Source organism: Diadema antillarum, unplaced genomic scaffold (genome assembly GCF_040938485.1).
Source record: "Diadema antillarum isolate AM-2024a unplaced genomic scaffold, OU_Dant_1.0 scf00000221, whole genome shotgun sequence".
NCBI lineage: Eukaryota > Metazoa > Echinodermata > Echinoidea > Diadematoida > Diadematidae > Diadema > Diadema antillarum.
This window is the reverse complement of record NW_027271110.1, coordinates 134479-162388: the sequence shown is the minus strand read 5'-3', so window position 1 is coordinate 162388 and position 27910 is coordinate 134479. Positions and strand designations below refer to the sequence as shown.

General features: G+C 39.0%; 2 protein-coding genes across 2 annotated transcripts; one reads left to right on the top strand and one right to left on the bottom strand.

Annotated features, from left to right (window-relative positions):
- Positions 1-313: 313 nt before the first annotated feature.
- On the bottom strand, positions 314-10367 carry LOC139724557 (uncharacterized). Its single transcript, XM_071635690.1, has 7 exons — positions 10282-10367; positions 8472-8597; positions 7299-7400; positions 6735-6863; positions 4650-4772; positions 1850-1939; positions 314-634 (listed from the first exon to the last, which is right to left on the bottom strand). The coding sequence occupies exons 2-7, from the start codon at positions 8565-8567 to the stop codon at positions 314-316; spliced, it is 861 nt and encodes a 286-aa protein (XP_071491791.1). The 5' UTR covers positions 8568-8597; positions 10282-10367.
- Positions 10368-13575: 3208 nt separating this feature from the next.
- Positions 13576-23125, top strand: LOC139724556 (TATA box-binding protein-like 1). The gene is given in 6 exon segments (XM_071635688.1): positions 13576-13926; positions 14912-14994; positions 16303-16366; positions 18708-18811; positions 19716-19810; positions 22872-23125. Coding segments are annotated over 6 exon segments (951 nt in total).
- Positions 23126-27910: the final 4785 nt, after the last annotated feature.

The window sequence follows — 27910 nt, the reverse complement described above, 5'->3', positions numbered from 1 at the left end:
GAGTTTAAAATCAACATTTAGTTTAAAATAACATTTCACCACACAATAGACCCTCTCAACTAAAACAAAGCTCTCTCTCACAGGTACTTATATACACATACAATCTCTTTCTCTCTCTCTTCCTCTCTTTAAATAAGACATTCACAATATATCACATTTAAAAAATCAAAATATACCAACATATGAACCCATTCTTACGCAGACATCAAACCATTGCATGTCACCAGCCAAGTGTCAGGTAGTGTATTGTTTGGAAGATGGCAGCATAACTTCCATCTCAAATGTCACATGAAAAATCACTTGGCTCCATTCGCTATAAGTCCTCCTCCTCCTCGCATGCTCCTCTGCTTGGTGATCCATCTACAACTTCATTCCTTCTGTCAATTCTATCAGCCAGGTTGCATGGAACATCACTGTCAATACATTCCTCCTCCTCCTCCTCCACCTCTCTCTTCTCCTCCTCCACAGAGCATCTGGTATCATCGTCTGCATCATCTGCATCACTTTTCTCGGCATTTCGATGGAGGGCATCCCTCGAGCACCGATTTTCCTCCTCGGTGTGAAGGGCGCCATCTGGAGACCGGTCACTCTCGTCTGCGCCTTCGCTTTCCTCGCTTGACTTTCCAATCAGAGTCTGGGATAGAAAGAAAGAAGTTTGAGGGATGGACACTGATGTGAGCAAAGGGATGATGAGCGAGTTTAAGGGGAGTTTAAGCATTCCATATATTTCGCTTCGATCACTGAGGAAGGGAAAAGAGTGCAGCAGAGTTGCTTTTAAAGAAATATGAAGTTGCTCATTTGGATTGCTTTGCATCCTATTTAGTTGAATTCATGGCATTTAAACACCAAAACCCACTCCAGTCAATCATGAACAAACACAATAGCTGTGATTTTATGCTGGTTGATATTGCATAACTTTCTAGTGTGTTGTGCCATTGGACATCCTTGGAATTACATGTCTTCAGAACGTATGAATGATGGGCATGCACGTATGGGCAACTACATAAGCACATAACAATCCATTGGTAGGTATTCCCTTCTATTTGCGTCATTGGAAACCCATCGTATGTTACCTTTTGGAGCAGAAAAAAAAAGTAATATGTTAGGACCATATCGTCTGTTGAGAATGAGAAGGGCGTTGAGTTCTCTCGAACACTATGGGTTTAGTGGCAACTTAACGGCCTTATCATTCTCAACCGACAATATACAGCAGATTAAATGAGCTGTAACTATTGGTTCACTAAAGTTCATTTTTAAGATAGACACAAATTTGATACTATTGGTAATCCTGTGGACTTCTTTACCCAAGGTATCCTCTTCAGTGTTAGCACTGCTCTCCAAGAAGGCACTGCCATTACATGTATTGTTGTTGTAAACCCGAGCATTGTCACATATCAATTTTTACACCTGCATCGTAAGGGACAATGTGAGTAAAAACATCTTGTAAAAAGGTGTAGGCACTTGGCAGGATTTGACCTGAGGCTCCTCTGTTTGAGAGTCAAGAGCCTCATCCACTAGGCTAGTGTCCTGACTGCAACATGTTTCAGTGAATTGCATTCAGGGGCATTTTTCTGCACTCAGTTTTGTTTTTGTTGTTGTTCTTCTTCTTTTTCCCCAGCAGCCAACTTTGTCAGCCAGCTAAAACTTCAATGCAAGGAGAGTTTATCTCCATTGCATGGGAGCTTGCAGGGATGGAACAAGGGAAAGATGAGGAAGAAAGCAAGGTAAGCTGATACACACTACGATGGAACAGCTGAAGATATTATGGATTCTAAAACAAACAAATAAACAAAAATCAAAAGAGGATCTTTGTGTCAAACAGTCACATGATCATGTCACATGACCTTACCTCCACAACATCTGCTAGATACTCCGCCTGATCCGCCATGACCTGTAGCTTCTCGTTCTCCTCCTTCAGTCGGCTGTTTTCCACGTGAAGCTGAAGACAGAATGGAAACATAACAAATTAATTGAAGAAAAGGCTCCCACTAGTACATGTATATTCCCATCAAGTATGTATCTTACAGAGTCTTGAACCTATAAAACCCTTCAATTCAAAACACTTTAGAATTGAGGTCGCTTGGCACTGTCCTCATTTAAATAATATGAAGACATTTTTCATACCCATGATTCAAAAGAGAGAGAGAAAAAAATATGCGCTATTTATGGAATTACAGAATTCTGAGTATAATTCAACCATTCAATCCTTTGGACCTTTAACTTGAATGTAAATGAAAGAGAATATAAATATTTAATAAATATATTGTGAGTAAATTATGAATATGATTTACATACTTCATGAATGAAAGTTAAAGTGTATCAGAACTGGGATTTGAGTATAATAAATCTACTGTGGTATATTTTTGTTCTCTTAGGCCCCCTTTTACAAGAGCCTTTCAAACTAGAAGAACGGTCTGGGTAATCTTTTTTTACCCTGCTTGTTAAAACAGTCCCGGCAAAATGTTGCTCAGACGTTGCCAGGTAACTTTAGCCATATTCTACCCTAACCGGCAAGGTATTACCCCAACAAAACCTGATAACCCTTCTGTAAAAACGCTCTTGTGGTGACATTCCTTTGATTTGCGTTAAAAGCTTAAGTCCAAACAGAGTGACACACAGACAAGGTCTGATAAAACAGGGCTTTAGATAATTCGATCTCCTTGAGGGCGTCTTCCACAGAGATTTTTTTCTCATCGGTCACTCATCGGAAGCAAAGATGTTGCCTCCGGCCGCTAACCGAAGTGTATCAGATTGTAGTCTAATGAATCCGACTTGGTTGGTCGAGCATCACTATCAGGCGAGTGTCAGACATGTCAGGTGTTATCCTCATCAGACGATCTTGCCTCATTGGATCACCGCCTCACAGGCCTGACACTGACCTTATAGTCGCCTGACATAAGCCAAATCCATCAGAATGTGGTCCGATACACATCGGTGGGTGGCCGGAAGCAATAAACTTAGCTTCCAGTGAGTGACCGATGAGAGGAAATCTCTGTGAAATGGGGGTATTAAACAAACCTCCGGAAGATTTTCAAACTTAAATGTGTAAATTATACTGAGTACAGAGTTTCAGAATTTTTAGTGACTGGGATGAGGAATAATAATGTTTTCAAAATTTATAACAAATTGCAATGAACAAAAATGATGACATGGCAGCCTCACCATAAGAACGCATGAGCTGGGGCTCAAGGGAGCAGAACAAAAGAAGGCATGCATAGATTCTACACAGGTGAACTTGTTAAACAAGCGGTATTGTAATGGAATTGCACTGCTACATTTCTGAAATACGTGAGGCTCCTATGTCATCAACACTGTTCAGTGTAATTACCTCCACCAAGCCCTAGGGGGGAGGTTATGTTTTCGTTACCGTTGGTTTGTTTGTTAGTTAGTTAGTTAGTTAGTTAGTTCGTTCGTTTGTCCGCGTGCAAAATAACTCAAAAAGTAGTTAACGGATTGGGATGAAATTTGCAGGATAGGTTGGGAATGACACAAGTAACAAACAATTATCTTTTGGTAGTGATCCGAGAATTTTTTTGGGAATTTGTGATGGATTTTTGATATTTTTGCAGGTAGGGTCAATGAACTTGGGAGTTTAGGCTGCGCGTATTTGAGGTTTGCATGCGTGCACTAAAGTGCGTGCTCTAGTTTCTGCTAGGGCAAGGCGTGCTGTGCAGCTGAGGGTTTATGACGTAACAAAGGCTTCCATATAGGGAAATCGGGCGGCTTTCAGCACACAATGCAATACGTATGGGTGGAAATCACTGATCTCTGTGGAAGAACAAGATCAGTGCGGGTGGAAATGGGCTGCATGCTTGGCGGAGGTCTGCGCTCTCAGAGTGCTTCTCTAGTTTGTTTAAGATTTTCAGGGTATTGGTTTCTCTGCTCAAGGGCCACAACAAATTCCACAAGTCTATACATGGAGCTGTTGATTTATGGACTACATGATGTGAAATTATGAAAATCGTTTGGAATGCCCCTTTAAAGGACAAGTTGACCTTCATATAAATGTGGATTAAGTGAATGCAGCAATATCATTAGAGCACATTAGTGAAAGTTTTTGGGAAAATCGGCTAATCCTTTCAAAAGATATGAATTTTTTAATCATCTGTGCAGTCACTGCTGGATGAGAAGACTACTACAGTGTATGATGTCACATGCGTACAACGATATTTAAATAAGGCAAATATAAAGAGAATTTCACAAAATTTAATTTTTTGAAAAAAGTGCACATTTCCTCAACCTGTCACTGATGTATGTTATGGGTTAAATTATTCCCCTGCCTTCTGACAGAGGCAAGTCAAGCGTTCTTTTATTATGAGAGAAAAGTGAAAATATGTTGATTTTTCTCTGTTTTCTTTATACCATTGTACACATTGTCTGTTGAGAATGAGAAGGGCTTTAAGTCTTCTCGAACACTATGGGTTTTGTGGTCACTTAATGCCCTTATCATTCTCAACCGACGACTTATGTGACATCACAAGCTGTGGTAGTCTTCTCATCCATTAGTGACTGAGTGGAAACTTGAAAAATTCATAACTTTTAAACGGGTTGTCCAATTTTCCCCAAACTCTCAATGATGTGCTCTACTAATATTGCTGCATTCACTCCATCCACATGTCTAGGAAGGTGAACTTGTCCTTTAAACAAACCTCTTCATTCTCCTTGAGGGCGTCTTCCAGTGCTTCTCTCCTCTCCTCAGCAAGCTCCTTCCAGTACGACTCCGTGGGCGTGTCCCTGGTCAGCATCTCAACGGTCTCATTTTCAGGCGAGCTCTGGAAAGATACCATATTAGTTGGGGGGAAGATTCATGACAAATCTCACTGATATACAGGCAACTCCTGCTAAAATGAAGTCCTCGGGACGGGCAGTTTTCTAGCATTAAATCAAAATGTTGTTTTAATTGAACGAAACAGTACATTGTCGCTGGGGTGACAAGACCTTGTAAATCAAATCTTGGTGAAAATGACTTTTTAAAAAATTAATAGTCAGATAATCAGTTATGTGATGTCCTGCCCAAATCCTGGCTGTCTTACCCCAAAAATGAAGCCATCACGGCATGTCAAAAGAAAGGCTATCCCATTTGCTACAGTGCTTTGGCTGCCATGTTTTATTTTGCTCTCCTGAACATCATCTTTTGACATTTTGTGTACAAACGAGGTCTTGTCCTTTGCCCCAGCGATGATAATAGATGATAATATTGGAACCTGAACTTTTATTTTGTTGTCACCAGAATTTTGTGATAACCGCCTTCATTATCATGGGAGTGCACTGTACAATAAAGGGTTGTTGGTGAGGATTGTCTCATTGTACCATACTACTGTACCAAATTTGGTAAAAATCACATCATGTTGACTTCTTAAAGGACAAGTTCACCTTCATAAACATAAGGATTGAGAGAATGCAACAATGTTAGTAGAACACATCAGTGAAAGTTTGAGGAAAATTGGACAATCGATGCAAAAGTTATGAATTTTAAAAATTTTTGTGTTGGAACCGCTGGATGAGGAGACTACTACAGCTTGTGAGTCATATGCGTACAACAGTATAAAGAAAATATAAAGAAAATTCAACATATTTTCACTTTTTTTCACATAATAAAAGAGCACTTGACTTGGCTCTTTCTAGAGGCAGGGGGAATAATATTACCCATAACATTTGTCGGTAACGAGTCGGGGGAATGTGAACTTTTTTCATAAGATGAAATTTTGTGAAATTCTCTTTATATTTTCCTTATATTGTTGTACGCATGTGACATCTAAGTTATTCACACACTGCAGTAGTCTTCTCATCCAGCGGTTACTGCACAAAAACTTCAAAAATTCATAACTTTTGAACGGATTGTCCGATTTTCCTCAAACTTTCAATGATGTGTTCTACTAATATTGCTACATTCTCTCAATCCTTATGTTTATGAAGGTGAACTTGTCCTTTAACTTTATACTGCACAGGGAAATTCTAGAAGTTAAGTATGACTTTTCAACCAGTAGCAATTACAATATTGAAATCAAGTGCGTATCAACTTAAAATAATGCTGTCATGAAGTACAAGTGTACAATTGTAAATACATCAATACAATCTACGTCATATGCCAACATGGATTGACTCACTATAATACACTGAATATTGCAGCCAACAATTTAATATACGAATATGAGCTGTGGACCACACCTTAGAGTTCAAAAAAATATATCAGGGTCTGCCTTCCTGTACATGAAAGTGCCCTTTGTACTAAACCACTGAACACTTAAAGATTATTTTGAACTTTAGAAGCTATTTTGCTGGTGATGTATCTGGACTGACAGGCAGATAGATTGATAAGAAAACACAGGTGATGGAGGTAAAACTTGGTAAATTGAAAAGATGGCTAAACATAACATAAAGGCTGGATGGTAATGATAATAATTTTTTTTTTTTAAATTCACACATCATGAACATGTTAACGGTGGACCTGGGGTCAGTTTCATGATAGTCTAGACTTTTTGCTCATAAGACACACTTACAAGAAAATTCTTGAAATGGATTTTACTTCTCTCTGAAAGTCTCACATAGCTACGTATGAGCAACTTTGGCCTTTCTGAGATTTATGTAAAGACTTTTATGTGATGACTTCATGAAACGTATCCCTGCTCGTGTTTTTGGTGCAGGCATTCAATTGAATTTGAATGCTTTTGACCATTGATTTGTTCCTGTTTCACTGCATCTGATTAACATTTTGCTCTAATGAGAAACCATACCGCTGGACTGCTTGACGATGAAGATTTGTCCTCGAAGATGGTGAAGTTTTTTCCTGCATCTGGCCTGAAGACCTTCCTGGGTTCACTCTTTCCATCACTGCACAACTTCCTCTTTGGTGATCGACTCGCCTGTTGAAAACAGTTCATGAGGAAAGAGAACAGAAATCACATGTTATGTTTATTGCAAGTTTAATATATTGAGTAAAGAGAAGGAATGATGGAATGCCAAAGAATGCAACTTCTCCCCATACGCTTTTTATAATCATATCCATCTTTCGCATCAAAAGGAGGACACATTCAATAGACACCATGTAAACAGCAGTAGGATTTTGTTGGGATGGAGGAAGCACACCAGCTTAAGAAAGTTTAAATTTTGTTCAACTATCAAGCTTACTTAAAACTACCCATCCTATGCACACATAAAAAAACGGGTAGCAGAAAATTTTATACAGAAAGAATCCAGTACAAGGAAATTTTCATTTACAGGATTTAGGGAACTGGGAAAGAAATCCATTAAATGATTCTACCAAAGGGTATTCAGGTCAGATATATTTTTATCCACACCTGATTGGTTAATCTGATGAATCCATCGGAGCCAACAAGCTTGGTTTGACTCCCTGCAACCGGCTGAAGAAGTTGGAGAGACTTGCGTCGAGATGGGGAACTCTATGATATATTACAATGAGAGAGACAAAGACAGCAAGAAAAAAACAAATAGACAAAAAGAGAGTGGGAAAGATGCAGAAAGTGAGAAAGAGAAGGGGAAAAATTGGGGTTTACAATTGTAAGTCAACTAAAACTGTGTGTACATGCCAATGGCAGTGAATGGCAAGAGATATCACACATGTTGAAACTTGAAAGTGATATGACTATTAAAGGTAAAAGTACAGGGAAAACTAAAATGATTCCCTGAACATGAAGGCAAAACTGATTCGGGGTGGAAGTTCAGAACATTTAAGAGTCAACTATAACATTCGTCAGTGCATAAAATCTCTCGACATTGTATGACACCATTTGAATGTGAATAGGCAACATGGAACATAGAACCTTGCCACATTAAATATTTCGATACACTGTCTGCAACATTAACTAAAGACTTACATACTATGGTACAATGGAAAAGCCCCTGTCCAAAACAACTGTCCACAGATTTCACTGTCTTCTTCACTTTAGAACCAGAAAGGTATTAATACTCTCCTAGAGTATGTACAAACGTACGTACATCTACAAAGTTAAAGACTTTCCGATTCTCAACTCACTTAATACACATGAATTTGTATAGGCATCTGCTTTAAAATATGACAACAAAAGCCATTGATTCTTATCTTTATCACACTGAGTTTTACCAGATACTAAAAATATGAAAGTCCCAATGAACAAAGTCCAGTGACACAACAAACTCCAAATAAAGAACATGTGCATTCAGCATCATTTAATCACTGTCAGATATCAATGCAAACTTTTTCACTTCATTAGTTTCCATATTAATGCCATGAAAATGTTAAGAAACAAACCACATGATAATACATTTTTTTTTCTTTTTTCTTTTTTTTTAAGCTTAGAGGATTTATATGTGATCTGGCAGCATGATTGAGTGTGGGCTGGGGTAAGAGAAAGGTACTATGTGCAAAAAAAAACAACCCCCCCCCACAAATAAATGAATAAACAAACAAACAAACAAACAAAAGAAAAACAAATATCAAAAACAATAGCACACAAACAAACAAACAAACTTACCACACTCTCAGAAAACTTCTTTGCCTTTCTTGTCACTGCCCGACCAGCTCCTTGCAGTCCTACAGGAGCTTTTGTGACACTGCCTTCTGCACTCATGTTGGCTGTCAGTTGAGGTTTTACAATAGCCTAAATGTTCAGAGATGTTACAAGATGTAGTGATTAAAAACAAAAATTAGTTAGTTTGTTATTATATTAAATTTAGGCCCTAAATTACATCAAACGAGTAAGAATCTTCTTGCTACAGTGTTAGTGATGATGCTGTAGATACGTCTACGACTATGTTGTATCGTATGTGTGTGTGTGTGTGTGCGTAGGTAACTGTAGAGTAATGTTAGACTCAGTTTTAATAGACAAGAGCAAGAGGGCCTAAATTAGGCCCTACATAATCAACCAGGGGAAGTAGAGTTCCCGATCTCACATAGGCGCTAGCCTATTGACCGATTCGGGTTCGTTGAGGGCAGCAGGCAATTTGTGGCACTGGGCGCAGCCATTACTGTAAAAGTGGATATTTTCGCGCGACTAATTTTTCGCGCTTGGCTGGGTCAGGAGAGTTTCGTGCGTTTTTAATTCCGTGGAATCAAGACATCACACACAGGAACATTATGGCAAGCAAAAATATTCGCGTGCTTTTATTTTCGCGCTAGTTTCTGGTTGCGCGAAATGCGCAAAAATTTCAACACCGCGAAAATTTCCACTTTTACAGTAGCTCAAATTGCGGTGTCCCAGCTTACCCCCCCCCTCCTCTCCCCCACCCCCCGGGCAACATGTTTATCGCGCACTTGTAACAAAGGTTCGTGCATTTAGCAAGCTTTCGCGCACTCAGTACGAGACGCCAATTGGCTAAAACAACCATGCATCAGTTTTTCATTCCGTGCGCGTGCTAATGTAGGGAGGGGGTGGGGGAGAGGGGAGGGGGATCGGCTGGGACACCGCAGTAATGGCGCTGCCCATGCCAATAATAATATTGATACACAATTCACAAAGCGCGTTTACAGAATCGGTAATATCAGTCCGGGAAACCCGCTCATGAGGACCGCTCCCGCGTACGAGGACTGCCCCGCCTCATGAGGACCGCCCCCATGCCTCATGAGGCCCGGGGGGAACACCTCATGAGGCCCCCTATTCACTTCTATTCATCTCACATCTGACGTATAAATTGTGTTTTAATGGGCGCTCTGCATCGGTTGATTAAAACTCGATTTTTGGAAAAAAAAAACCGATAGGATTTTTTCTTCTTTTCATCATGGATAGTGGACATGTGTGTGTAACAAAAAATCACCGTGCAAAGTTGCGACAATTTATACGTCAGATGTGAGATGAATAGAAGTGAATAGGGGGCCTCATGAGGCGTTCCCCCCCCCCCCCCCCCCCCCCCGGGCCTCATGAGGCATGGGGGCGGTCCTCGAGGCGGGGCAGTCCTCGTACGCGGGAGCGGTCCTCATGATCAAGAGCGGGTTTCCCGGACTGATAGTGATATGGCTTTCACTACACAGCTAGCTATAGTCAGTGCAATATAGACGGTCTAACAATTAGCCCATTGACTTTTCTACGCCACGGGTCCAAAGTTTCTATTGATTGTTTCGTTAGAGGAGAAGACTGCGAGAGCAACTAGAATCTAACTTACGTTAGACTAGATTTCTAGTCTCTTCTAACTTAGCTACATGTACGTGATGTAGCTGTCTCACTCTCACTCTCAGTGTCTGTCTTGCTCTTGCGGGGATGGTTCGAGTAAGACTTTCTGCTACAATTATCTGGCTGATATTGCTGCAAAATTCTTACAGCCTAAGCTTGAAAATAATTAAATACTTACTCTGCAAAGTACTCACGAGGCGACTGCTAACAGATATCTCTCTCAATGACTGCTTTCGTCTGTGAAAATTCAATCTTCGCGCCGCTCTTGTTCAGGTCCATGCAAATTATTGTTAAATGGCCAAACTCGAGCAAAGAAACAAGCACGTTGATTGGATACTGTAATTTTATTGACAATAGGTTTACAGAGCACAGTCACATAATTTTCTAATGTTCAATTTTAGAAATGAAATATATTTTTAAAATAATTATTTCTCACTTTATATTATTTTAGTATCATTTCAATGAATTTATATTCGAAAAATTACTATTTCAGAGAAAATCTGCCAAGAAACTGTGAACGTATAGACCGGAAATAGATACGTGAGTGAAGTAGATTTTGATTGGTTGAAGACAGTGAAAAGCCGGCGAATCATTTCCCCTAGTCCCACACACACAGATTATAGTAATTGCGGAGCGAGCATGCAGTCATTGTCTTCGTAATCGGTAATGTATTTATTTGCAAAGTTAAGCACAGTATCAAATGTTTTTGTTGAGAAAGTCATCATTAAGTGCACCTGTATCGAATAGTTTGGCAATAGTTTATGTTTTGTTTTTAGTAGACGAGATTTTCAACGTTAATTTTGTGGTGCTGTGCCTGTGCGCTGCAAAAAAACAGAAGCAGAAAACAAACGTCAATCAAGGCCGATGTTATTATTTGCCTACGGTACATCCTGTGCTAATTTAAAACACCATGAAATTTGGCTGATTAATGAACCTAAAGGTCCAAACACAGGCGGTATTAAGGGCATTATCGCGAAATAGGTCCCCACCCCCCATTCACCGCCATTCATTTCGTCATATGTGACCCTGCACCTCAAAACAAACAAAAAGTCGCCAGACAAGAATTTTTAGTTAAGACCATATTCTGAAAGAACAGACTTTAAGCTTTAAAATGATGTAAAACTCAAATCAAATGGATTCTCCTAACCTATCTAAATATTGGAAAGAAAGCACAAACTCAGGAAAAGTGTGAACTGAGAAAATTAAGAGGCTCTGAAGTACAGTTGGTCAGTGTCTATTCAAGCGCTTGAATCTTTACCAAACCGTGCTGGCTGTGCGATGAATGGGACAAAAAAAAAGGAAGTAAACCACCAGAGTAAAATTAATGAAGGGATTATCAGATTAAACTAAAATTATAAATGCCTCATTAACACATTCTGTCCATAATTAATGCCAACTTTCAAAGCAGTAGCACTATCTTTTCAAAAGTTATTAGAGTTGAAAGTGAAGAGTGTGGACAAGGTTTTTCAGAAATGAAAAAGGGAGTCTAAAGACACACCAAATCACACTATTCTACCAAAAATGTTTGAGATAAACTGCTAAAAAAACACACTTTCCTGCCCGTTTCATGATACCAAATTTTAGCTTAATGGAAAAGAAGACCCGCTCTTTCAGTAAATATGAAAAAGTCAAGTTCGGCTAGGTTGACCTATTTCACTTAGTTTCAGTCCTCACGCAATATCAGTGTGTGCGACTTTATGTTCGTTTTGAGGTGCACGGTCACATATGTCTTTTAGGCAATGGCAATGCCTAGCGCTAGCCGCGCCGCAGCCGGGGACTTCTTTCAACCTCCATAGGGATAGTCTGGCATAGACTTTGCACATGTTGTAGTGGAGACGCACACGCAGAACGACGAACGAGAGGGGACCGATATCACGATTTGGCCCTATAAAGTAACACAGTGCTATGCATATCATTATTAATGGGTAGGTTATTTTGCTGCGTCGCTACATTATTAGCTATATACAAGTGTAGGCCTACGAAATGTTTACAATTTTAAACACGATGGCCAATAAATTTAGACAACATAGAATTAAATCATAAGTTAGATTAAAATATGCTCAATTTTGATGACCTACCGCCGTACCGGTGGTGCTAGACCCTATTAAAAACCATGTTGATACTAATGATAGTGATAATTAATGTCAATAATATTTAAGATTAGTTGCAGAAAATTTACAACAAACAAGTTGTTAAGTGGTGAGAAAGTTGTCATTTGTGAAAGGCATCATACATTTGTACCATGACCATCACTGACCACGATATAACTTATAAGTTAACATCACATTAAAGTTGGATCCAGGATAATCGGCAACAGTGACGTAATTAGGAATACTAGGATGGAGGACTGCACTGGTATTTGTAGAAATTGATAGATATTCAGTGCATTCACACTCACAGTTGTGTGAGTTGGGTACATGTATTTGCTTGACCGAAAGACTGGTCTGTATCTGGTCATTCGGGAAATGTTCTGCAGAGAAATTGTTACGTCTGGCTTCACGGAATACCTATCTATATAGTCCTATACCGAGGATAGCCGTAAATCAACTAAATCGGGGTGCTACATAAGCACTTGCCCGATTGCCTGGGGCAAGTGAAATCAAATTCGGGCAAGTGTTTTTGAACAATGAGAACAAATACTTGCCCGAATTTGGCAAGCAAAAAGTTTTGAAGCCACCTTTTTTTTACTTATTCCCCCAACAAACCCACAAAGTCAACCAAACAGAAGCCCAAAGATAATGGCTGTTTGGTGATATGCAATGCACTTTAATAGTATGATGGTATTTCATTTCAGCAACTTTCCCACTCTTACGTGAAGAAGCCCCAATGCAATGCAGTGGCAGCACTTGATTGGACCAAGTTTATTACTCCATTGTAAGCGTGCGAATCAATGTGTGCTGCTTATTCAAATGATTGTGCTTTATTATCAAAGCCCTTGACTAAAACATGACTTTGTATATAATTCCTTATATTTTGGACTTTCTTTTCAGGCAAGTAAAATTAATGTTCGGGCAAGTGTTTTGCGGCAAATTTGAAAATCTGCTTGCCCGACCAGGCAAGTAGTAAAGTAAAGTTATGTAGCTCCCTGCTAAATGTAGAAATAGAAATGATTTTAAAAAACTCCTCTTGCCATGAACATACCTACTGTAAAGTCTAATCATCACTCACTTTTCCTTTTCATGAATTTTAAACTTCTGTGCGTGCACCAGGGAAGAAAAGGATCAACAATTTACTTTTTCTTTATCTAAAAAATATCTTGATTTGGTGAAATGTATGCTTGAAAATATTCTTAATCCTAAAAATCTCTTCTTATCACAGGTTAGAGGTGAAAAAATATGCACTTCAGTCGAGCATCGCATTGGTCGTAGCCCCTTCAAAACTCTTTTTGAGGCTGACATTCAAAGACTTAGCAAGTGAACTGGAGAGCATGAATTCGGGTGCAATCGCCGCCACTCCGTCTATGTTTGGCAGCATGCCGGGCTCAAACTCCCAGGTCCTCGCGGCCAATCCAGGACTTGAAGCGTCAACTCAGGGAGACCCGAGCACCGTGCAGAACGTGCATCGTTGCAGCGCATCCGTCCCGCCATCCAGTGCTGATGACCTTAGGGAAAGTGCAAATGTGGGCGGGGCCAAAGACAATGGCATGGGGGAGAAAGTTGAAGGGACGGAACGGCCGGAAGAGAGCGAGGAGGGAGAGGATGACAAGACAAGAGTGGACATATTCATCAACAATGTCGTGTGTTCTTTCAGCGTCAAGTGTCATCTCAACCTGCGGAAAATCGGACAGTTTGGCTCAAATGTGGAATACAGGAGAGAGTACGGGGTGAGGAAGGGCACGTTGTTCTCTTGATGTGGTGTGCCTCCTTTCTTTCTTGTAAAACAAAAGCACTGCAGCCATTCACCTTACCGGTACAAAGTATCGTGTGGTTTTTAGCCAGATGTATTTAAGCTTTAAAGTGAAAACCCACTCCATGTTTTAGTTTACATTTAGGAACGGCAGAATATCAAATGAACAGACAAGTGAACATTTCATTTGATTTGGTTCATTAGTAAAAGAATTTGGACTTTCCATTTGACAGTAAATATCAGTCGTAGCAAACAAGATTTGATTACAATAATAGGTGACAAGACTTCCAAAGTCTGGTATCAGGTACATAACAATGTACTTCTATGAATCTGGCACAATTAAAAGACACCCGTCTACTCATGGGATTGTTTACTCTCCTGTTCTCATGGCTTTGCATGAATAAGCATCAAACGCTAGTCCTTTTGCTGAATTTATTATATTCAGCAAAAGGTATGATATATAGTATGAGTCTTGTAGATTTATTTGTGGGGTAAGTCAAATTTCCAGTCTATCCTTGGACCCTTATAAGGTAGATTTTTCTTACAAAGAGGTAGATATAACAATTTTGATGTTACAGTGTATAGAAGTTTGTCATGAAACTTGCCCAGTTGTAATTCTTGTCTTCAATTGTGCAATTTATTAATGAAACTTATGAGAAAATATTTGATATTCCTCTGGAGGTTTTTCTCATTTATCCATTTCACATTGAATTATCCATTCTATATCATCCCAGTGGGCCAAAATCTGATTTCGCCATTGCCTTGCCATGTGGTTTCTGATGTTCAGAGGCCTAGATTTGTCAGCTCGGGTCAAGTATTTCAAAATGTAATTTTGCATAATTTTCGTACAGGGTGATAACATTTACTGCTGTGAAGGCCAGAACTTTGCAAGTGAATTGTTTGCATATTGCGCTGTACACCATGTTTTAGCCCCTTCCTCTTTCATGTCCTTTCACCCTCAGAAAGTCAACATGAGATTCCGTAATCCTCCGGCCACCGCCACCATCTGGTCATCTGGCAAGATAACAATCACAGGGAATGACAGGTTAGTCAAGTACATTTAGGTGATCTGCCACGACAAAAGGATCCTTTAAAGTCGCTGACGGCTGAGCAGAGAAAATCGAGTTTGAAATCAGATTATCAAAATCGGTCAAAACGATCGGATTTTTGTTTTTGGCATAATTTTGTAGTCTAATGTATCATCTATCATCTGCCAAAATTTTGAAGCTAAATGATCAAAGGAAAGGCAAAAAAGTCGCGCTTTTTTGGCCATTATTTTCCGACTTTCAACGGAACAGAAACGTGTCCGAAGATTTAGATTTAGCTCCGCAGCTAGACTCCGCCCCTAGCAACGAGGGAGTGATCCTTTTGGTCGGTGCGTGGCATCCTGGTTACTGATTGGTCGTGCATAGACTGCTGGCACTAAGCTTGAGTGAACTTTGCGGAGGTTGCTAGGAGAATACCTTCTATTGTCGAGAGGTGGAACCTGTCTTGCCTCCGCTTGATCATGATAGCGTTGGAAGGAAAACTTTGAAGGTGGTTTTCTCAAAATGCTGATTTCCTAAACCACTCAACGTGCGCTAATAAAATCATTGATATCTCCGCAACCAAGTACTTTTACGAGTCGTGTTATATATGAAATTAAAGTAGAAAAGTAAGGGAATAATGTCATGTCATTATCAGGAAATTGCCATCCCCCGACTTTCGGATCCTTTTGTTGTAGCAGGGCACATTTATAAAATGAAATCAAGGGAATAGAATGCTATAAGTTTAAACAAAACCAAACATGGGATAAGGAAATCATGGAATTTCAGAAATTGTAGCAATGTAATTGTAAAATACAAGTGATTGTAATTAGTGTATGCATCAAATCAATTCATGGATTTTGAATGGGGACTCTCAGTTATGAAATCATTTTGCTGTCACCCAATGCATTTGCCAGGGGCAGAAAATGAAATAAAAATGTCATAAAATGTGTGCTGCAGTCAAACACACCAGTGTGTTGAGCTGCAGTTGACTCATACTGCATGGATGTTGACGTTTTCTTTGCACAGATGATTAAAACTTGGAGGGTTTTAAGAAACCTCACTCTGTAAGCATCAATACAGTAGTGTAGCGAGGTCGAGTTGATTCATACTGCTTAGATGGTTCTTTTCACAGAGCTTGATTAAAAGTGAGTGTTTCAAGAAAAGAAGTTCTGTCAACTTCAACACTGTGGAAGATAAACTAGACAAGAGTGAAGGGGAAGGGATTAGTCAAACAATAATACCTCTATGTTTACAAGTGTATGAACCACAAGGGTTGCCTTTTTCATTGTACCAATGATCATACTTTTTTTTCCCCTATATTTCAGTGAACACAGTGCAAAGAAGACAGCTCGGAAGTGTGCTAGAGCTCTGCAGAGAATTGGCTTCAATGTAAGAATTTTTTGTTTTCATCATTATATTTTTTGTGTCTTAAGATTATCATGTCAAGTGGATATTGATTGACAAGTTCTTGTGCTGTTGGCTAGTGTTAGAGCATATTTTTGTCTGTAACTGATTTACAAATTGCCCTACAGATCGACGTAAATAAGCACTGAATTGATCAGTGTTTTAGTAGTAGCCATGATAAAAATCTCATGAGAAAACATCTCGACGGAAGAATATTCATGAATTTGAATAACAAAGCAGTACCCGCTGCATGCTATAAGGATTAGAACCAACACTTGCTTTCGGGCGAAAGCTCGGTGGTCTAGTGGAGATGACGCCTGTCCGGTGATCAGGAGGTCGTAGGTTCGAATCCTGCTCGAGTATGTACGCCCATGATTTTTTTATCATGGCTACTACTAAAACACTGATCAATTCAGTACTTATTTACGTCGATGTAGGGCAATTTGTCAATCAGTTGCAATGAAAACATCTCGACGGAAGAAAATTCATGAATTTGAATATTTTTGTCTGTAGATGCATGTGCATCTATGCAACTTTTATCAGTTGCACTTTATCATGACCATTGAGAAGCACTACACGTATGCTCTTATGTCAGATCCTTTTGGAAATATTACGCTATGGTCCCTTTCACAGTACTTTCGGCTTAATAGCATAGGGTTGTAATACAGAGATGACTGTAGCTCTAGGCAAAAATACATTTTCACTTTCTAACTTCCAATATTTATTATATGTGACCGTGCACCTCAAAACAAACATAAAGTCGCACACACTGATTTTGCGTGAGGACTGAAAATAAGTGAAATGGGTCAACCTAGCCGAACTTGACTTTTTCATATTTTCTGAAAGAGCAGGTCTTCATTTACATTATGCTAAAATTTGGTATCATAAAACGGGCAGGAAAGTGTTTTTTTTTAGCAGTTTATCTCGAACATTTTTGGTAGAATACTGTGATTAGGTGTGTCTTTAGAATCCCTTTTTCATTTCTGAAAAACCTTGTCCACACTCTTCACTCTCAACTCTAATAACTTTTGAAAAGATAGTGCTACTGCTTTGAAAGTTGGCATTAATTATGGACAGAATGTGTTAATGAGGCATGCTTAATTTCAGTTTAATCTGATAATCTCTTCATTGTAGTTGTTACTCTGATGGTTTACTTCCTGTTTTTTGTCCCATTCATCGCACAGCCAGCACGGTTTGGTGAAGAATACAATTTGTAAGCGCTTGAATAGACACTGTACTTCAGAACCTCTTTTCTCAGTTCACACTTTTCCTGAGTTTGTGCTTTCTTTCCAATATTTAGATAGGTTAGGAGAGTCCATTTGATTTGAGTTATACATCATTTTAAAGTTTAAAGTCTGCTCTTTCAGAATATGGTCTTAACTAAAAATTCATGTCTGGCGACTTTTTGTTTGTTTTGAGGTGCAGGGTCACATAGTGATGTAGAAACTGTGCTGTTGGTTGTAACATATGAATGTTTAAATAAGTTGAAATTAATCTTTTTTTGATCAGATTTTTGCAAGACTTAAACCTCCACCGCATATTTTTTTTTCTTTGCGGTTTTAGACCAATTAATCATGTATTAAATGAAAATCAAATTGCAAAGTCAGGCAATATGAGAAGGAAAAAAAATAGAGAGGCATAACACAGTTGTCACATATCTGCACTCCCACACAAACATCTATAAATACATGCAAGGGCAGCTGTGGGTGTTTTGGTGATTTTTGAGAGGGGCAGTCATGATAGATTCAGGGGCAGTCATGATAGATTCATGGGCAGAGTCAAGGGGAAAGAGAGATGCTATACATGTAGAGCCTAGATGTGGAGGCAGACTCAAACCTTCCAAAAGTGAAATCAGTGATTAAAAAAAATCTCTTTACTTTGACATGTGTGGTAATTGTTATTTGCAGCAGTCTCACCCCATCCCTGTGGTCTTTATCTTATTTTTCCCTTATTATTAAAATCTATGTGTCATGCTCATTTTATTAAATTTCCCTTTCTTTGTTCATTTATTTGTTGTTATGTCAGGCTGTTTTCACAAATGCAACTGCGTAAGATGGCAGTCTCCTGCCTTTTTTTTTTTTTGTCTCTCTATCTCTCTCAAACTAGAAATGAGTGTATCATTGATTTCTTTGATTCCATTGTATTTGTTCAAATATTTCAAAGATTAACATGACCATTATATGATGAATTTATCTTATGATTTTTTTTTTGTTCTGATACATGTTGTAGGCCTACCATTCATTCATGTATGGTTTCCATGGAAAAGTGCAGAAATGAAATCAAACTGACGCTTTGTCTCTCCCCTCCCCCCCCCCCCCCCCCCCAGGTACGCTTCTCAAGTTACAAGGTAGTCAATGTTCTGGGCACTACCTCGATGCCGTTTGCAATCCGAATCAGGGACTTCTCGGAGGAGCACCCGCGGCTTGCAAGGTAGGGGATACTTCGGAAACAAGTGGGACCGATCCTTTCTATTGCCATTGAAGTGCCATCCCACACCACAGATTGATAACTTTTGAACGGATTGTCTGATTTTCCTCATACTTCAGGGGCGGATCCAGGAATTCTGTAAAGGGGGGAGGAGGGGGGGGGGGGGGCGTGACTAATATTTCTGGTGCCACTTACCGGGTTTCATTTCATTTTTTTCTTTTTATTTCTTTTGTTTTGAAAGAAAAATAAAGGGGGGGGGGCGTGCGCCGGTTGCGCCCCCCTCTGGATCCGCCACTGTACTTTATAGATGCGTTCCTTCCACTGCTATTGCCATAATTTCTCAATCCATGATCATATACATTTGGGTTTCATTCCCCTTTAAAAAGCAATAATACACTCTGTATCTGTTTCTTTACCAGTATCTCTCTGTCTCTCTAATGTTGAAAGGAATTGTACAGTTTCGGTTGAGACCTAACTTCAGGTTTCTAACTTTTTCTTGGTGAGATGATGAGAAACGTATCATGACATATGAAAGAGCATGTAATTTTAAGAGGAATACAGTGTTTATTTGATGAAAATCAGTTTTCAAATGGCTGAGACATCCAAAAAATAGCAATCCTAATAAAAGGTGGGACCCACCTTTTATCATGATTGCTATGTTTTACTATGTTTTTGGATGTCTCGGCTATTCCAAAGCTAATTTATATCAAATAAACTTTGAATTCCTCTTCGAATAGTAATCTCTGTACTGTTTCATAAGCAGTTTATTGGTATCTCGCAAAAAGTTAAAAGCCCAATCCTCATCTCCACCAATACTATATCATCCCTTTAACAATAGGAATTGTCTTATTAAATACAGTGTATACTACATGTATGTTCTTCTTCTTATGTTGTGTTTGAAACAAAGCTATGAGCCAGAGCTCCATCCAGCAGTGACCTACAGACTACGTGACCCCAAAGCGACCTTGAAGATCTTTTCGACTGGAAGCATAACAGTGACCGGTGAGTATGTCAACGTCTGTGTGTGAACTCTAGCTCCTTCTTGCAGCATAATTTGACTTCATGCAGGGGTAAAATCACATGTCAGCTGAAGTCACCTCCCCTCATTAATCTTCCCCTATCTTAAGGCACCAAACAAAGCAAAAATTGTTTCTTTGATTTCATACAACAAAAACTAATTTGTACAGTGTATGCTTCTATGTCTGTGGGGAAAATTGCCATACCTGAAGTTTTAAATCTTATAATGTCCACTAGGTACTGTTCTTGTCTTGAACAAATATTCTACAAGTATCTCTATATTGTGTGAGGTACAGCTTGGCTGTGATAGGTGCAGAGAACAATTGAATTTGTTCACAGTGTTGTTGGGTTTTGGGGTTTTGTTTTTTATACCCCCGCCACACATAGTGTGAAGGGGGTATATAGACCGATTCGATTTTGATGACCTATTCACCTACCGCCGCTAGCGGCGCTATACTGTAACGGTCGCCATAACTGGGGGCCAACAGGGGCTTCCAGCGAGCTAGCTACCCAGCGAGTTGCACTTGCAGCTCAGCAGGCTAGCATACCCATCGCGCATACTTAGCCGGGCCTGGCCGCTGCGCCGCGGCCGGCGACCGCCGCGCATATATTTTGATTGTTTACTCACTGTAGGAAAAGTCATTCATTGGCTTTTAATGCTTTTCTTTTGGACAAATTGAGTGATTCAGACATATTGATCTACAATGAAAGCTTCAAAGGAAGGATCAGTAGAACATAGTGTGCAGTTGTTGGGTGCACAAATAACAGAAAAAATGGAAATGGAAGGTGCACGGCAGTGTGTGAAATTCAGACACCACTGACGCATGATAAATATACAGTTAGAGACAATTAAGTGAAATACAACGGTTTAAAAAATGCATAGATTTCGAAACAAACTACATGTATATGCCTACTAGATTCTCTATTTAATTAGGCTTTCACTGCATATTCGTAAAATATGTTGTTCATTTTAGAAGACAAGTTCAGATCAAAGATTTTGATAATTCACTGATTTATTTTTGTTTTTTTAATGCTTGGGTGCACTACTTGCCAAAGTTAGAATACACATCCTGGCTATACTATATTATTATGACAAACATTTTACAGCCTACACTACAGCTAAATGAATGTGTGAAGATGCGTTAAATTCTTATATTGTTTTCACTTCTTCAATGTTCAGCACTGAATTGACCATATTCAATTTAGGCCTGGAACTCTGAATTTGATTTTTGATAAAGTGATGCTTATAAATATTAAACCATGGATGGTGGCAAACATCCGTTTCATAATCATATTACGATAGTATGATTTGAAAATCACTTTTGTAGATCATAATATTAGGCGTTAGCGTGATGTTATGCAAGGTTACTTAGACCTAGAATAGTAGTTTGGTTGTTGACATCAGGCAATGTAAATTAAGTTTATACGGCTTAGAAACGCCTAGATTTGTATTCCTTTTGGTTTACTTAGTTAGGCTTGCCTGAAGTTATCGACAACCAAAACTGATATAGGATGTAGGGTTCTACAAGTCAATAGTTCTAGATCTAGTCTGGACTCCTGCCTAGAATTCTAGACAAGATTTAACGTTAGACAGATTCTACCCCGCTGGCCCGAGACTCCCGAGTAAAGGCAAAAGCCTAAAAAGGTTTAAGTTAACTGATAAGTTGCAATTTATAGCACCATATCTAGCTCAAGATTCTTATTCATTATTTGTATTTAATTATATCAGTTAACTTCTCAACAGTCTAGGCTTACTAGCAAGACGTCTGCCTGCGCCTAGCCATAGTTCTTCCCAGCGGTTTTTATTCTCTTTATACACAAATGTGAATATATGGGGCTTACACGCGAGTACCCAAGTCATCGCCAAAGAAATAGAGTCTACAAACACGCACGGATCGTACCAATATTTACCTTGAAATTCAAGTTTTGGCTACAGCCGTATGTCATCTACTCATTCGCTCATAGTCGGTATAAGTTGTGTAATTTTTTTTTTTTTTAATTAGCTAGCGAAAAAAAAAAAAGATGTAGACTCTAGTTGTCACAAATCCAGATGCGTCGATCGCTGCCAGCGCCAGAGATAGCTAGCTGGTGCCGGGAGGAAAGCACTGGCTGCCGCTGTAACCACTCATTTTTGTATCAAATTGAACCATGTAATCTATGAAGGTGAAATTTGGTGTGTATGATGCTCTTTAAGTGTAGTTTTGCAAAATGTCCTTTGTATTTGTATCGGACAGTGCGTTGCCATGGTAACCACATTTTTTTTTTGATCGTGTGGAGTGAACTTCTTCCACAGTTTTCAAGCAATTGAAGCCAAATTTGGTAGACATTATGGCCCTGAGGTATAGATGTGGAACACATAATTTTTGTGTTTGTCACATAAACCGTTGCCATGGTAACCACAATTTTACCAAAACCTTGCAGATCGAATAACTTTTCCATCATTCAAGCAATTAAAGTCAAATTTAGTATGTATCATGATCTAGAAGTGTAGTTTTGCAAGACACCAATGTGTTAGTTTAAGGAAAATTTGTTGCCGTGGTAACCACTCATTTTTGTATCAAAATAAACCATTCAAGCTATGAAGGTCAAATTTGGTGTGTATGATGGTCTTTAAGTGCAGTGATGCTGGGGGAAAGCATATTTCCATTTGCTGTAAGTTTTATACTCATTGTCAATTCTGTAATTGTACAGTAAACTAAGATTATTCTGTTTCCAATTCGACAAATGCACAAACTATGTATTAATGTCATTGCCCTCATGACATCACATACTATAAAGCAACACTAGGGGCGGGGGTATTAATCACCTTCAGTGATAATTCTAGTTTTTCATTCGAGAAAGTATAGTGGAAAAGTAAAGTACATATTGGTGTCAAGATTGAGGGAGAATTTATGAATAGTTATTGGCAAATATTCTTGGATTTTGTCGGTCTTTCATTGTACCTTTGTAAAGGTATATTCTTTTGTTAGTAATGTTTATATTTATATGCGATAAGGAGAAATTGGATTTGTGATATCATGTGATCATTGATTCCTAATTACTGCAGCGCCCTCTGTTGGTAACATCAACTCAGCCATCCATCACATCTACCCGCTGGTGGAGAGGCACAAGATGCCCCTCTCCGCCGAGCAGCTGGAGAAGAAGAAGCTAGCAAAGAAGAAGCAGCAGCAGGGCAGGGCGAATCCACGCGACGAGGAGAATACGGACGATGAGCTGGAGGAGGAGGAGGACGATGAGGAGGATAGCCTAGATGAGGAGGAAGATGAGAGTGACGATGAGTAGAGTGACGACAACGACTAAATGGAAATGCCATGTTGGGCCGCTTGCTTCACCTCGCTGACTTTAAAGAAAGAGATGGCGATTTTTCTTCATTTTTTTATGTCCTACCACATGGGGCGTTGCGTAAAAAAAGTAAAAAACAGCAACACACAGCGTGGCAGAGTGAATTGTCTACACATTCTGCAGAATTTCTACACCCAAGTGTACAGATCTTTAGCGCGGGGAAAGATATGAATAGTTGCCTTGTTGAAGATGGTTATTAAAGCAATCAAGAAATACTCAAGAGAAGTGCAAATCATATCATTGGAGGAGATCTTATGTGACCCGCTACAACAAAATGGTCCTAAAGTCGCGCACGGTCAAAGCCGTGAAAATCGAGTTTGAAGTCAGAGCATCAAAATCGGTTAAAACTTACGATTTTCTGAATTTGACATATTAATAGAGTCTGACATGTCTTCTATTATCTGTCGAAATTTTGAAGCAAAATGATGAAAGGAAAGACCACAAAATAGCGTTTCTTTGGGCCATGTTTTTTGGCGTTTCAACGTAGCAGAAACTGGTTCGAACATTTGGATTGAGCGCCACAGATAGGCTCCGCCCCTAACAACGACCAGAGTGATCTCATTGGTCAGTTTGCTGCTTGCCGCTAACCGAAGCGTGAAGCTCGCACACTCCCCAGTCGACTGGTGCGTGTTGGCGGGGTGCGCTATGCCCAGCCGCTTCTCCGGGCATCCTGATCACTGATTGGTCGGTGAGGAGACCGCCGACCCTGTGTTTGAATGAGCATTTTGGGGGTTGCTAGGGCTTGCCTTCTATTGTCCGGAGGTGAATACTGACTTGCGTGTCCCTTGATCGTGATTGCATCGCAAAGAGAACTTTTAGGGCGCTTTTCTCGAAACAGTGATTTCCCAGACATCTCGACATGCTCTCTTTTAAACATCGATATCTCCGCAGCCGATTATTTTTATAAGATGTGTTATATATCAATTTAAAGCAGAAACATTAGGGAATTGTGTCATGCAATTTTCAAATAATCGACCTCGCCCGACTTTAGGATCATTTTGTTGTAGCGGGTCACTTATTCACTCCCTTTGCCGCATTTCATGGGGACGACATGGAGCAACACCGTAGCAAGGGTGTAAGATTCATCCATGTACTGGGAGAATCAGTTACAGTGGAACAAAAAGATGTACAGACACTACAAATCACCTGCAGCACGTGGCACTGTATGAGCTTGCAGAAAACCTCCACTGCCAGTTTTTTGTCCGACTCCCGCAAGCTCGCCTCTCCCTCCAGAGCGGAACCCCTTCTTGTTGGGTGGGAGGCAGAAGCAGTGCCCAGCTGTACAGATGAACGTGGACATTTCTGAGCTCTCTGTCGATGTATAGTATACAAGAATTCATTGCTCTTCAGTTCAAAGTGGAAATTTGGAAGTATTGAGCTTCGCTGGCATTGTGTGAATCTTTGCTTTCAGTTTGTACGTCTTCGTTTTGATGAGAGGTATTATGTATGAAGTAACAGGCTAAAAAAGAAGAATGAAACTAGTTTGATTGTATTGATGTGCATGTGTTGTATTTTCAAGGAGAGAGAGAGAGAGAGAGAGAGAAAGTTAAATGCCATGAGGGAAAGTGCCTTCTTAGTTAGTGTAAAGGTCAAAGGTCATACAAGATTATTTATTTCTTTAATAGCAAAGCCAAGGAAACCTTTGGCTTCGACATGCTTTAACAAAGTAATGTGTACATGAAGATGGCTGAATCCGCAACTGCTTCATAATACATTGGTATACAATGTGTATTCTACGTTTTGTATAGGATTCGTTGCTGTCTCTGATAGTCAGGTCTGCAAAGTAAGCAGGTATGAAAATTGATGTTTGGTAATTGTTTGTGAATCATTTTTTGCTCTCGAGTGATTTCTGTGAGAACAAAATGTGTGAAGTTCTCTTCAGTTTCCTGTCTGAAAAAACAAAACAAAAAAATTCAGTCTGTAGGAGTGTAGATCACCTCTAACTTCTGGAATAAGTGTACAACAGGTACATGTAATACAGATGCACTGTGTGCTTTGTAGTAGAATATGCTAACATTTGGTAACCACTTGTTACTTTAGATTTGATTCAGCAACAGATGAGAGAAAATTAAAACCACTTACACACTCATGTGCATGCATTCAGATGCGCTCTCAACATTGTTTATCATATTTTGTATGGATAACTTCCACAAGACACAGGAGTATATGGGTGTCTGTAATGACTTTAAAAGCTTTGCTGACACCTGCATCTCCAGCATTTCCTATCACTGAACTAGTCAGGACACTTGTAGATATATTTGCCTTGTACTGATCGAAGCCCCTAATTGCAAATCAGTTCAGAACTTCTGAAATATGAAGAAAGGTTATTATAAAGTAGCACTATATTTGGTGGTACGTACATCAATTTGTTCATCTTAAGATGATGAAGTATCCTGTCACTTGAAGGTGTCGGGCCGACGCCTATATGCCTGCAGTTGAGATGTAAAGAACAATTTTGCAGCTGATTGACAAATTGCCCTACAACTGTACATCGACGTAAATAATTATTTACGTCAATGTAGGGAAATTTGTCAATCAGCTGCAATGAAAACACCTCGACGGAAGAATTTTATGAATTTGAAGAACAATATTCTAAAAAAACCTCTTTTCATGCAGTGTATGCATTTGGTGACCTGATCACACATTTGTCCTACAGTTTGCAAATAACCTAAAATCATGCATAGAAAACATTCTAATCTACAAGTGTACACCACAAGGTCTCTTGCAGTGAGGCTATTTTGCTCACAATGTTAAGTCATCATTACACAGTTCTTGTCCTGGTATTCCCTGAATTGGTACTTGTAAGACAATTTTGTGATTGGATAAGTTCATGATCGAGAATCGATCGAGCCCAATCCAGTGTTGGCATGGCTTGATTTTTTTTAATAGAAATTATATTTTTGCACACTTTTATATTTGTGCATTTAAATTGATTGCGGTTCAAAGGCAATTCGAGAAATTCACAAAAATCAAACCACCTCAAAAATTTCAGCCCATACAGTATGGCTTCCACAGTATAGTGTACCACAGCATAATGTATTAGTAGACACTCCAATGGCTAGTGTTGCAAGGTGTTAAACACTTTATACCATGTTGGTTTATCGTGCAATCCTCTGAAACTCTCTATATCACAAGGTGGGGTCATCATAGATGATTCAAATTATACTTTGATCTGGAGTAACACCAAGTCTGTTTTAATGCTGGTGTTTGTGTGAGTAGGATAAGCAGAAGATTACAGTATATCTCATTCTTTTGGATATATTAAAGAAAAAGTCTTGTTTTAATTGAAATTGAAGAGTTTAAATGCAAAAACTAATGTATCCATTTTTGTTAATTTGAGATACAGAAATTAAATCTGCTGAAAGACAAAGAAAGTAATTAGAAAGTATGTGCTAATTTTATCTTCAATAATATTTCTTGTTATGTAACAAGTTCAGAATCATTGAAAAATGTTATTCTTTTATATTTGATTATGACCTACCTTTGAAAAGATTCAAAATGGCATTTATCTATTTTCAATTCAAATTCTTCAATTCTTTCAGAGTTCCCCAGCATTGAGTATACCTTTTATGCTTTATTTCTTGCCCATGTTTTGTATTTACGTTTGTATATTTTATAGCCACTTCTCCTTGATTTGAGATAATCTATCTCGGTAAATCAATTTCAGTATTCACAAGTCATTTCATTGAAGTTTTCCAGAGATTACAAGTAGAGAACCCCTAAATTGAGTATTTAGATGCTTTTAGCAAGTATTCCATCCAGATCATCTAAACTGATGGCAAAACTCTTTGTATTTTCTGTTGAAGCTATACATATTTTTGCACATTTTATACATCTCTGAAGCGTGCTTTTTTTGTACAGTGTTGTTGAATATCTGACCCCTTTTTGATGCTAGGAAGTTTGATTCTTTGAGTCTATAGTATGTTATTGCATCAAATTAGCATGTCTAGGTACAATGTAGATAGGCCTTAAATTGGATTTGTTGTTGGAGAAAAGACCGTATAATCTTCCAACCTTTTGCCAGAGAATGAAAATTTGAGCGCAGCGATGCATAGTGAAGCTAACCACAACTGAGAATTGAGGGAGTAGATAGGATTAGAAGGAGCTACTGTGCCATAGAATTAAAATTCCTTTCATTTCATGTGATGACATAAATAAAAGCAAAGAACAGAACATAGCAAAACAGAGTTAAGCCCTGAAAAATAATGCAACCCTTTTAATAGTAAATGTTGTTCCCTACTTGCAACATGAGTTCTCATGTATAAATCCAGCACAAAGTAAAGGTTCATGTATGGTGCAGTATTGCCAGAGAAACCAAGTGTTTGTGTGGTTGGTTTATGTTATTTTGTATTTACTTTTTCACTTTTTTTACATAAGCGTGATTGTCTTGTAATAAAATGAATATGATTCTTCATCATTACGTACAATTGTACTTCAGCTGTGAATGTTGCATACTGCAGTTGTTGTGGGATTATCAAAATTCTTCTCCATGTAGCTTTCATGTTCAACTTTACCTTCTCAGAGACTCCAACTCACCCACTTTCGACGAGCGATCTCCCGCCGAAAGCCCATTTTTGCAAAATCTCCTGTTCTCCTGCTTGAGATTTGATTTCTCCCGCTTGAAATGATTTCTAACTTAGTGTCATTGCATATTGAAAAATAAGCCTTAGATAGCATGAGATAACATCTAGAACCCTAGAGCTGGACCCCGGCCATAAGGAACTTCGCGCACATCAAGTTGGA